The 13,281-nt window shown below is 37.4% G+C and overlaps 1 protein-coding gene across 1 annotated transcript in view; it reads left to right on the top strand.

Moving 5' to 3' along the window:
- The window catches only part of RAB5B (RAB5B, member RAS oncogene family), a 223,186-nt gene that overhangs the window by 81,638 nt on the left and 128,267 nt on the right, over window positions 1-13,281 (top strand). The window contains exons 4-5 of the mRNA XM_053708118.1: window positions 741-863; window positions 11,588-11,681. Coding sequence (XP_053564093.1) covers window positions 741-863; window positions 11,588-11,681 — 217 coding nt within the window. The remainder of the gene's footprint in view (window positions 1-740; window positions 864-11,587; window positions 11,682-13,281) is intronic.

Genomic DNA, 13,281 nt, shown 5'->3' with positions numbered 1-13,281 from the left:
GAGGACTAAAAGTTCTCCTGCAAGTTCTTGCATTAAAGTTCTCCATAGCTACTGTGGATAACAGCATTAGAAATCTATTCTCTACCTGTTGTAAAAGCAATGTTACAAAAAGAGAGGGCTCTAAAAGGGGCAAAAATGATCTATAACAAAGCGCAATAATAATGTTTATTGGAGCACAATAATAATTTATATTGGGGTGATAAAAATATATATATAATGGAGTGCTAATATAATATATAACAGAGCACAAAAATTATTTCTATTGGGGCATAAAAATAAGATATAAAATAAGTGCTTAAATTGAAGCACAAAAACAATGACAATGTAGATCTACTTTCTTACATGACAGTTTGTTGAAGAGGGGCGTTAACGATACTAGAAAGGCTGTATAAATATTTCTATAGCTTAAGATATGACTGACATGGAGAATATTTGCTTATTTTCAGTGCTAAATAAGGCACAGATACTAATCCGACTAGAGAAATGTATCATTAGTTCTCCTCCGCTCTCCTCCTATTGAGAAGCGCAAAGAAAAAACTAATTTTTATGATAAATACTGGCGCACAGGTGTGCCTCTCCAAAGGAGAGCTGCAGAGAACTGATAGGAGATCAGAAAGGAGAAGTCCAATATATCATCTTGTACAACAAAAAGTTTTTATGTTATGATTAGGCAAATCTCTTGGACCACCATTTGATATATAGTAACCTTGCCCATTGTTGCATCTTTCCAATTACCATAGGAGACATTTGCCAGAGCAAAGACATGGGTCAAAGAGCTACAAAGACAAGCTAGTCCAAACATTGTGATAGCACTCTCTGGAAACAAGGCCGACCTCACTAACAAACGGATGGTAGAGTATGAAGTGAGTACATGCTTACTAGAGTCAATCCAGAGTACAGATTGTAAGTTTTCTTGTCAGGTTATTGTAACCTGTTGTTTTCCCTATCACCGTTAATTTATATAATTTAATATAATAATAATAATTTATATAATTTATTATGTTTTATTAAGTAAAAACAAAATACGGTCACTTGCATTGGCATGCTTATATATTTCAAAGTTAGATACATCTGCTGCAATTCATCTTATTTTGCAAATAGTTTCATTTTCTGGCCTCCTCATTTTGCATCACTCCACAATTGTTGCTTCTTCTTATGGAGCTAGCTTTGTTTCTTATTTTCTTTCATACAGTTGGTGATCCATTACTCATGGGAATTACTCTTCTCTACCACTAGAAGGGGGCAAAGATTCCCAAACCCCAAAACCTCTATTAAACACCTCCCACAAACCTCCAACTTTATTTTTCTTCCGCTGGAGGTGGTTGAAGAATGAAGATGTGCATGTGATTCTTCAGAGAAAAGGAGTTTTCAGTCTATGTTGAGGCCCGATTTCCCTCAGAGTACAGTGCTTGTCAGAGGGATGTATTTGGGGTATGGTTTATGTTGCATTGTTTTCACCTCATGGGAAATCTCTTCTAAACCCTCTGTAATTGGCCGCAGGGACGTGTCCTCTGCCTCCATTTATGCATCTACAAATATACTCATATTTCCATATACTCTGCTGATATGTTTCAGAAAGCTGAAATGCCCTCTTCAGCTCATTTATGTGGCTCATGTTTAGATTTGTTAAAGGGACAGTCAACACCAGAATTTTTGTTGTTTTAAAAGATAGATAATTCCTTAATACCAATTCCCCAGTTTTGCATAACCAACAGTTATAATTATAGATGTTTTACCTGTGTAATTACCTTGTATCTAAACCTCAGCAGACTGCCCCCTTATTTCAGTTCTTTCGACAGACTTGCATTTTAGCCAAACAGAGCTGTCTCCATGGTAAATTCACATGCATGAGCTCAATGTTATCTATATGAAACACGTGAACTAATGCCCTCTAGTGGTGAAAAACTATCAAAATGCATTTAGATTAGAGGCGGCCTTCAATTAGCATATGAACCTCCTAGGTTTAGCTTTCAATTAAGAATACCAAGAGAAAAAAGCAAAATTAGTGATAAAAGTAAATTGGAAAGTTGTTTAAAATACATGCCCTATTTGAAACATGAAAGTTTTTTTTTTTTGGACTTGACTGTCCCTTTAATGCATACAGACCAATCTAATGCAGTTTTTTTGGGTAATGCACCTTCTCTTTGTTCATTACAGGTTAATGCTGAAGTGGTGCCTCCTGCCATGAAGTCTTTCATAAAGGCTGCAATCTCTGAGACGTTAGCTGCTCTCCCGCCTTCAAATAAGCTAGTGCTATGTGTCCTGATCCCAGGGATACTGTTGTCTGTTCAGATGGTGAAGTTTCTCCTCTGAAGATGAGGATTCCTCTTCTGAAGTGGAACCTGATGTTTCCTCTTTTTTATTTATATTTGAACATATTCGTTCTCTTTTATAAAAGAGGTCCTAGTCACTTTAGGGGTTAAGATCCTAAAACGTCTGATGATAAACCTTGTAATTGTTTACATACAGTTTTTAGGACTGTTATTAATCTCCCTGACTTTTTCCCTGTGCCTGATACAGTCTCTGATATGATTGCTCGGGAATGGTCTAAGCCAGGCATGTCTTTCAATTCTTCTGCAAGGTTTTTAAAGTTTATATCCTTTACCTGCTGCTAATCTAGTGTCATGGGAAATGGTTCCCAATGTGGATAAACATATTACTATTTCTTTGGAAGACGGTACTTCTTTAAAGGACCATTTAGACAGAAAGTTAGAATACTTTCATAGAAGGGCCTTTTTACATGCTGGTTATATTCTCAGGCCTGCTATTTATATTGCTGATGTGGCTGCTGCTTCTACCTACTGGTTATCCAGTCTTTCAGAGCAGTTTTCTGATGACCCTGTTAGTGCAAATTTATTGAGATTGCTTTAGAGTGCCAATTCTTTTATTTGTGATGCTTTGTTTGATATTCTGAAAATTAATGTTAAAAGCATGTCTTTAGCAATTCTTGCCAGGAGGGCCTTGTGGCTTAAATCCTGGAATGCTGATATGGTGTTGAAATCTAGATTATTAAACTGGCTCCTCTGTTCAAAAGCAAGGTTCCTCTGGTTTAGTCTGGATACCCATTGCTAACTGGAAAAAGTCTAAACAGGGTAAGAAATCTCCCCCTCTTCTAAAACTGCATGAAGGTACAACCCAGTAGTTCTGGTAGGGGGCAGATTAAACCTCTTTCAGAAGGCTTGGTTTCAGTCTGTCCCAGATCCCTGGTTTCAGAATATTGTTTCTCAGGGATAGTGAATTGTATTCAGAACAAGGCCTCCCAGGGGATGTTTTTTTTTTTTTTTTCCTGTCCAATGTTCCAAGGAATCCTGTAAAAGCTCAATCCTTTTCTTAAATCTGTTTGTAAGGAATCCATCTTTCAGAATGGAAATTATCAGGACTATTCTGCCTTTTGTTCAGCAAGGTCAGTTTATGTGCACAATAGATTTAAAGGGACAGTCAACTACATTTTTTTTATTTTTTAAAAAGATAGAATATCCCTTTATTAACCATGTCCCAGTTTTGCACAGAAAACATGGTTATGTTAATCCTCAGGAGGCGAGGTTACCAATCAATGTTCTGAAACTCTGTGCAATGTCCAGGCTTTTCAAGTTTGGCCTCTGTTGAAAATGGAGTATCATCTCCGTTTTCAGGCAGACAATGTCACAGCAGTATCTTATATCAACCATCGGGGGGATCTCAGCCTTGAGAAAGGTGCAGGTTAGGGCCGAAACACGTTGACAGTATATGGTAAGCCTATTTCTTGATTTTTTAAATAGTCCTTAGCATTATTGCACCATTGAACCTTTCTATTTCTAGTAATCTGGAGAATCTTTCATTCCAGGGGGCAATGGAGGTGTCAGTAGTGATATTAAAATCATCAAGAATAAGAACATTTGAAGTGGGGTAGCAAATTAACGGTGATTAGGAAATAATTGATAGAGACACCGGATAATGATCTAGAACAGCAACACACAAAGAAAAGGTTGACAATAAATTGGTAGAAGAGAAAGAAAAGGAATAAATTTGGAGTGTGCGTTAAAAAGTACAGCGGGAAAAGAGTATAGTGAAGTTCCCACTTTCTCAACAACCAGCGGGCCTGGGAGTGCAGCTTAAATGGATATAAAATCCCTAAATTTTTCTTTCATGCTTCAGATAGATTATACATTTTTAAACAACTTTCAAATTTACTTCTGTTATCAATTTTGCTTCATTCTCTTGGTATCTCTTATTAAAGAAGCAGCAATGCACTCCTGGGAGCTTACTGAACACATTTGTAAGCCAATGAAAATGGGCATACAAGTTCAGCCACCAATCAGCAGCTAGCTCAAAGCTCCTGACCCTATCTAGATATGCTTTTCAACAAAGGATACCAGGAAAATAAAACATTTGATAATAGAAGTAAACCTAAAAGTTGATTAAAATTGTATGCTCTATCTGAATCATGAAAGAAAAAAATTTGGGTTTCATGTTCCTTTAATTGAAAACCTACGTATGATAGTGATGCAGGAGAGGTTTTTTTTTTGTTTTTTAATAAACAATTTTTATTGAGGAATTATACAATACAGTAGACATGCTTTTATAGGAGTGTACAATACAATGTCAAATTGATATTTTAAAATCATGCTTGTGGATCTTAAATAGTTGTCCTCATTTTTGTCCCTTTAAATAACAATGCGGGCCACTCATGGGTCCTCCATGCTGTAATGTAAGCATAAAGGTAGGGATTGTATATAGTTAAAACAAAAAACAAAAATTTGAACAAAACAAACAGAAACAAATCATAGGTTGTCAATAAAAGATATCTGCCGGAAGTGCTCCAGTGGCGCAATCGGTTAGCGCGCGGTACTTATAAAAGATATCTGTTGGACCGTCAATGCTTGAGTTGATATAACTGATTATCTGCCAATCCATCAGGATCAGGAAAGGCAATGCTTAGAGGCTGGATAAATTAGTGGGCAGATTATTTGACTTAGTGCGTTGGTGGGGGGGGGATATTATTTAACGGCTTATGTGGGCATGCTAGGAAGATAATTTTTCTTAAAACAATATAATAAGGTCCATTCTGTGCTCCTTAAGGAACTGTCAGATATATTTAACTGCTAAGTAGGAGACTGGGGTCATGGTGTAAGATAGCATTAAGAGAAGAACACATTAGTGCATTAATGGCCATGCCCCCCCTCTGAAGTGTATAAGCAACTTTGCAAAGCTATTAAGTAAGCATACTATACATTACGGGGCCATAGCTCAATAGTGGTTATAGCCATAAAAAGCCATCATCTTGCAAAATTTCTAAGATGCAGGTGACAATATTGTGTGGCGAAGCCCCTTTCTATAATAGTAAGGCAGGATGGGGAAACAAAGGCTTGGCAATAGCGCAGAATCCTGAGCAACATTTACACTATGAGCAAACTGTTAACTAGAGGGTGACAGATAATGAAGTAGCACTGGAGCAGATTAGGTTACCTCCACATAAAATTAAATCTATGCTTGAAAATGACGAAGAGACGTCAATTTGTGTAACCATTAACTATATAACGATTGCATACCCATTATAATATTTACATAACTCCATAACAAAGTATAACACTCTCAAAATGTCTTGCTTATCTACCTCTTTCCGGTTTTAATAGCAGGCTCTCCTCTTTGGACACAGAAGTAGCCCCCGCTCCATGCTGCTGAGGGATTTTTAGAGCGTGCAGCACTTCCAAAGATAGTCTGGGAGTCTCTCCAATCAGTATCGGTTACTCCAAGATAGGAAAGGCAGGATCGTGCTAACACGCTCTTGAGAGGGAACCCGCTGATCATACGGAATTCAAGTTCATCAGCTGCCAGCGAGCCTTCCTGTGAGCCCGTGTCTTCCCTGAGCGCTATGATCATAGGGCTCTCTGCGTCTCTAGTGAACTGCAGTAAGGAGTTGAAGGGTTTTACTTCTAAAGCGATCCGGGGGGCCAGATGATGTTGCGCCAATATCTCTTGTCTTGCACAGTGAGTGTACAGGGGCTCAGAGTTGTCAAGTAGCCGGTCTGATGATGTAGCTGAATGACTGCGTGGACCAGCTTGGGTATCGGTAAGTGTCCCCCATTCCTTATATCTAGCTGATGTGAGCTGTTGGCGGGTAAGTTGTGCGGCCAGGTTGCCTCCCCTCAACATGTCGCCCGGTGTAGCCAAGCCAAGTTTTTTTCTCAATCGCAGTCTGTATATGGAGCACAACCTCTTCCAGCAGGGCTCCCGACATACGATCCTGACGAGCTGTATCTGTTAAGCAGTGCTCCTCTGTGGCGATCCCATGGTCTGAAGCTTGTGTTAGCTCTTGGTCACAGGTAGACTCCAGGTCGGAGGATTCATTTTCCTGGGGTAGGCTGGAGTTTCTAGTATTGTCTGCAGTGCCAGTATCGGGATATTGTGTTGCCCCTGACTGTCTCTCCTCGCATTTTGCAGCCGTTTCCCTCACCATCATGCGATTTATCAGGTAGTCATACGGAGCCTTCTCGATAAGCCTGTTCATAAGAGACATAAGTTTTTCGGGAAGTCCTCAAGGTGTATCGGGCAGTCCCCTTCTGTTGTATCCGCCATATTTTATATTTGCTTCGCCTCAAGAAGTCTTGACTTTAGGAAGTGATAATGGGTAGTGTAGTAGTTAACTGTCCAGTTAATATTATTCTTTGAAGAGATTCAGTAAGTTGGACTAATCCAACGGCACTAATAACCCGGCTCTTCCCGAGGGGGAGGTGTTAGCCTAGAGGTAGTAGGCCGCCGCCTTAGGCCTTTGTTCCGATTTGAGTCCCCAGCTTCATAATAAACAGCAAGATTAAGAGATATGGGGTCACAGTTACTATCACTGTGAAACATTTGTATATGATGTTCTTATTCTTGCTGTAAAAGGCTAATAATCGGCGGATTATTAGAGATTCTTCTGGAGCCTTCAGAAAATACGTCCTATCCAGAACGTTGCACGGACATGCCCCCGCAGGAAAGGTTTTATCTGAGAGAGAGAGAGCCATTAATCTATTATGAGTGAAAATAAAAATGTGTTAAAAATTACAAATAATAATATCCAATACCATCCATAAATTGAATACCAAAATATCAATAGTCCTTTGATGTAATGTTAGACAGTCTTTATTTTCAAAAATAGAGAAAATAACCATAGCGTAAATCTGTATACAATGTAATACAATTCCACACCTGAGTCGATCCTACTCACGTGTCTGGGAGCTTAAACTAGTTCCAAAAAACTGTTTGCTTGTGTGTAATTTTATTTGTAGCAACTTTTTATTTATAATGCATTGTGCATAATAATTTTTGGCATAATAAATCATTTATTAAGGTTTGTCCTTTGTCTAATATTTGAGCCACGTTAATGAAAGAGACTGGAGTATTGGAACTGTATATTTTAGGTTATTTTCGGTTTAAATTGTATTTTGAGAGTTAATGTGTAAACCTGGGGTTTCCTTAAGATTTCCCATATCATATAATCTTAAGTGGTGGCAGCTAGATATTATAGTTAGTTTAGTGTGGGTGGCATTAAAGGGGAGTTTTATGCATTTCTTTTACGTCTAGTACAGACTAAAGAGTATTGTTGACCCTTGCACCCACTGAACTAAGTCATAAGCTTTCCTGACGTGGCTAGATTGTGACATATTTGTGACAGTAGAAGGGGTCTAATAACGCTTTCTGTGCCAAACAAGTGACTGGCGCATGGTTGGATAACCTTGGTCGTCACAACCCCTCATTGTGACCAGTCTGTATTGGCTCTCAACTGCTGTCAAACCCTTAGTGATATGTCTGTTTTTATGCTTTAAATAAATTGTATGCTGCTACCCGGGAGATGTGTATATTTTGAGCTCTTACACTGGGGCTAGTTTAAAGGGACAGTATACACTCATTTTCATATGACTGCATGTAATAGACACTACTATAAAGAATAAGATGTGCAGATACTGATATAAAAATCTAGTATAAAACTGTTTAAAAACTTACTTGGAAGCTCTCAGTTTAGCTCTGTTGAAAAGATAGTTGGAAAGCCCACTGCAAGTGGGAAATAAGACACTCCCCCCTCCCACTTCTTTTGCATATGAAAAGACCCTTTATACAAACAGGAGCAAGCTGGAGTAGGTTTCTGACGGTATTCTCATAAAATTTTGGGGCTTGGTTAGGAGTCTGAAAACCAGAGCAATGTTATTTAAAAAATAAGCAAAACTATACATTTAAAAAAACAAAAACTTTATAGGCTATATAAATAGATCATCTACAAAACATTTATGCAAAAAAAAAATGAGTGTATAATGTCCCTTTAAGCTCCCAGACACGTGAATAGGAATGTGGAACTGTATTACATTAAATATAGATTTACGCTATGGTTATTTTCTCTTTCCTTTTGAGGACCACTGTTGAGGATCTTTTTTGAAAACAAAGACTGTCTCACTTTACATCATAAGGCTGTTAATATTTTGGTATTCAGTTTATGGTCGGTATTGGATATTATTATGGCTAGATAAGCTATTATGGCCTAGATCACAAGTGGAGCGGTATGTTGCTCAATTTTTGCAGAATAAATTGTTCATAATTGAAATTCATTCATATTACAATTTAAAAGTAAAGTTTTCTTGCTTGAGCGTAAGTTACCAGAGCTGAAAAGGGACACTCAGGTTAAATTAAATTTTCATGATTCAGATACAGCATGTAATTTTAAACAACTTTACAATTTACTTCCATTAAAAAAAATGTGCACAGTCTTTTATATTTACAATATTTGAGTCACCAGATCCTATTGAGCATGTGCAAGAATTCACAGACTATACGTATATGCATTTGTGATTGGCTGATTGCTATCACATGGTACAAGGGGAGTGGAAATATACATAACTTTGAAATTTGTTATTAAAAAATCTACTACTCATTTGAAGTTCAGACTAAGTGCTATTGCATTGTCTTGTTATCTTGCATTTGTTGATTATGCAAATCTAATGTGTTGACTGGTCCTTTAATATTCTGTAGTAAACTATCTCTTACCTTCAGGAGTCACACCTGTGGCTGAATCTGCTGAATCATTATTTTGCCTCTAATTTCTCTGCTACTGTCTCCTTACAAAACATGTTGCATTGACTTCTTAGAATGGGTGTTGGTCATCATTATTTCATTATTTCTAAAAATATCAATATAACTGGGTCATCAGGTTCTGACGTATTCTAACCAGTGAAAATATACACATTCTCTAAAATTCTGGGGAGAGTTAATAATTTCAGAATTTCCATACATTTTAATGTTTATCAAAAATTATTTAAATGATGTACTCTCTGTGCTCAAATAGTAAAAATAAGAACACTCCTGCACAAAGCATAATCCATAGCCACATCAAAGGTTGCTATGGAAGCTAAACACAATGCTCTTCCTACACTACCATTTAGTGATCACAGATATGTATGCAGTTAGACCAGCACATATATTATAGAATACCTACAACACCACACAAGAAATAATCCAGAGTATATTAGATAAATGGTGCCCATTTATTAAACTGTGCATGCACAAGATTTCCCACCAGGGAACCTGTCAGCCCTCCATCAAGGGAGGCAGCATACAATGCCTACATTTAACTTTGTACAAGCAATTGCTTGTGCATCTGCCTTGATTCCAATTTTAAACAACTTTCCAATTTACTTCTATTATCTAATTTGCTTCATTCTTTTGATATCCTTTGTTTAAAATCATATTTAAAAAGGCTCAATAGCTACTGATTTGGTGGCTGCACATAGATGCCTTGTGTGATTGGCTCACCCATGTGCATTGGTATTTCTTAAATAAAGGATATCTGAAGAATAAAGCAAAGTGACGTGTATATATACGTCGTGCAGTACTTTGGCTATCGTACTGCACCACGTATATATACTTCGTTGATTCAGGAGGCTCCAGCAATCTCGGCCGTTAAATTACAGCCGAGATCTGGAGCTCCTGTAGCTTGAGGCATCTCCCGCATATGGAGCCGGAGCTTGATCGGTGCTCCGCCTCCATTTAAGGGCAAATGCCTGATCGTTACAGACGGTAACACTGTGTGTATGTCACCGTCTATAAAGATCTTCTGCTGGAGCCGGCGGGAGGTGTGGGAGGAAGTCTGGGGACGGGTGGGCGGCCCAGCAGGGGAGGTGGGAGGAAGTGGGAGGGGCCCTATGCTGCTCAAAAATTCAAGAAAAGGGACAGGGAGGGATGGGGCAGCTACACTACAGAAAATGGGGTGTGGGGGCTCTAAGGTAAAGATCGTGGTTGGGGGGCACAATACGCTTATGAAAAGCCAACAAAAATATAAATATATATAAAAAAAAATTGCCAAAAAACAACACGTTTTTTAGGTACTGGCAGACATCTGCCAGTACCTAAGATGGCGGCAGTTGTTAGGGCAGGGTAGGTTTAGAGAGCTGTTTGGGGGATCAGGAAGGTGGGGGTAAGGGGGAGCCTACACTGCAGAAAATCTAAAATAAATATATAAATATCCCAGAGAAACTTTTACAAACATTTGTGCCATGGTTGCACAAGCAATATGTAAATAATTTCTGTGAGAAACCCAAAGTTTGTTAAAGTACTAATTTTTTTTTTTTAAATTTGATGGCATTTGGCGGTGAAATGGTGGCATGAAATATATCAAAATGGGCCTAGATCAGTACCTTGGGTTGTCTACTTAAAAATATATATATAGATTTGATAGGTAAATGAATCTGTTTAAATGAAGTGATGGCAAAAATACTAAAAATGCTCTGGTATTTTGGGCAAGTTTTTGTCTGAAAGTCCCGGTAGTGAAAGGGTTAAATAATAGCAGTAAATTGGAATGTTTATAATTGTATTCTCTATCTGAATTATGAAAGAGAATATTTTGGTTTCATGTCCCTTTAAATCGGTCATAAGTACCTGACGCTTTAGCTTATTGGTCGTAAAAGTAGAAACTGGTTTAGCGGGTAAAAACATAACTGACAAAGTATATTATTAGCATTCAATAGAATTTTATTTCTAAAAAAAACCAAAGTGAGACATTGAACACTATGTCCACTAGTCCTGAATATGTTTCTACTACAAGTTTGTAAAAAATGATGTATTGGAAAGTAAAGCATTTTTTCCATGCCCAAACTAGCGACATATAACTAGCTTTTTTATGATACAATTCACTTTCTCATCTCTCTCCAAGGGCAAATTTTATCTTTAAAACTTTTTATCTAGCAATGAAGGGTTCTGGATGTGAGGAACACACACACATAGATTGCAAATAATGCTAAAAAAACAAAAACAAACATTTTATGTAATTTCTCACGATACTGTCAGGTTTTTGATCATTTTAACCTAAAATCATCCTTTCTTGGTTTTGTGTGATCTCCTACTTATATAAAAGAGAGGTATATATTTATTACAAAGGTGAGGTGAAACAAAGACTTTCTACTAGCTGGAAGACAGCATGAGACCATATTTCCCATTATTTCCTGAATATGTCCCTCCTACAAGTGATGATTTAATTGATTGATGACTATGAATCTGTTTGACAACCAGCCAGAATGCAATCTACTTTCCTGTTTACTTGGATTTGGAAACATGAATGATTTACTGTTTTCCTTTTAACTTGCAGGAAGCCCAGGCCTATGCAGATGATAACAGTCTACTATTTATGGAAACCTCTGCAAAAACTGCTATGAATGTCAACGACCTGTTCCTAGCAATAGGTAAAAAAAAACTAAATCTCTTTAAGTAAATGTATTCCAGTTTCCGTTAGAATTATAGTTCTATTTAAATTATTGGTTTAAAATTGACACAAATACTGTTATTGAACCCAGCTTGATATGTAGCTGTAGTAAAAAGTTTTTCTTTCATAAAGTGCTGAGAGTCCACAAGCCATTACCTGTGGGATTGAACTCATGGCCACTAGAAGGAGGCGAAGATACCCAACATTTGACAAGCTATTAATCCCTTTTACCACTCTTGTATCCCAGTGTTAATCTTTGCCTTCACAGGAGGAAGGTGAAGAATAGAGATGCTCCAGATTCTTTGTTGTAAAGGGTTCTCAGATCTATGTGAGACCTGTTTTCACCTCACAGAGCCATGAACACAAGATAGAAGACCACGGAGCACTGGACAGTGACAGAAAAACACCCTCTGGGAGTTAGTCACAAGCTTGCCTCAGGTGTCGCAGGGACTTGTTCCTTAGCCTCCTACGGTCAAGTTATTGTTTGTACTCATTTGGGATATCATCTGCTGTTGCTTGCACAGCACTCTATGGGCACTCTACTGGAAACCATCTTCTCTGCAGCTGTGAGCACAATAGAGTGGGTGCATCTTAAGGTAAGAAAAAACATTTTCATGCACTCACATAGCCCCCAGGCTATTAGCAGGTATGTATTTCTAAGGTAATTCATAGCAAGAGTACACATTTATTTCTGACAATACCGCTTTATTTCAAAATTATGTTTGTTAGTCTGGTGTATGTAGGGACATTTCATTGAGTATATGTGGACCCTCTTTGTGAATTTTATTTTCACATATTTTTATTCTTGTTTTCTCTTGCATGTTTTTTACACGCTCATATTCTACTGTGTTTTTTTTTTCTTTCTATTTCTTCTTATTAGCACTATGGTTACATTCTTTAAGTTTCAGTAGTGCGCAGTAGTTAATTATTTTCACAATTCTTTTCCCAGTTCATGCTACTGAGTTGCACGTCTGATGCTAGTTAGCCTCCTTTCTGAGTTTATTACCTTTATAGGTGGTTGTGTGGCAGCGCAGCGCTTAACTTTCCTGCCATACTATTTCCCAAATTTTTTTTACAGTATTTTGAGAGCTGTAGCAACTGTAATATTTGAATACCAACAACCTGTATTTTTACCTGCATTTTCTATTTAGTGAAATAGATTTTATATGCAAGTCTTTATTATTTAATAATTTTATATAATATGACAAGCGGGGCCTTATTCCTTGCTCCGTTTTATTCTCAGATTATTATTATTTTTTACAGTCTCAGATACATACTTTCAACATTACCTATTTACTGTTGTGTTTTTTATATATAGATGGATAAATATAGATCTTTTAGAGATTAGAGCCACTGATCTTTTATTTCCTCTAATTAAAGGTCTATTTTGCAATTTTAACTTTGCAATGTCTGTATAGATCACATTACGCATTCTGTCCAAACCGTTTTCTATAAAGCTTTCAGTCTTTCCTTTATTTCTAATATACAAGTGAGTACTTCAGTCTTTGCTCCAGGATTTAAATATATAGTGTGCTCAACAGGTACTGAAGTTTTGGCAACAATGTCTCCACCAAGTAAGC

This window comes from Bombina bombina, chromosome 3 (genome assembly GCF_027579735.1).
Source record: "Bombina bombina isolate aBomBom1 chromosome 3, aBomBom1.pri, whole genome shotgun sequence".
NCBI lineage: Eukaryota > Metazoa > Chordata > Amphibia > Anura > Bombinatoridae > Bombina > Bombina bombina.
This window is presented reverse-complemented; position numbering and strand designations above follow the sequence as displayed.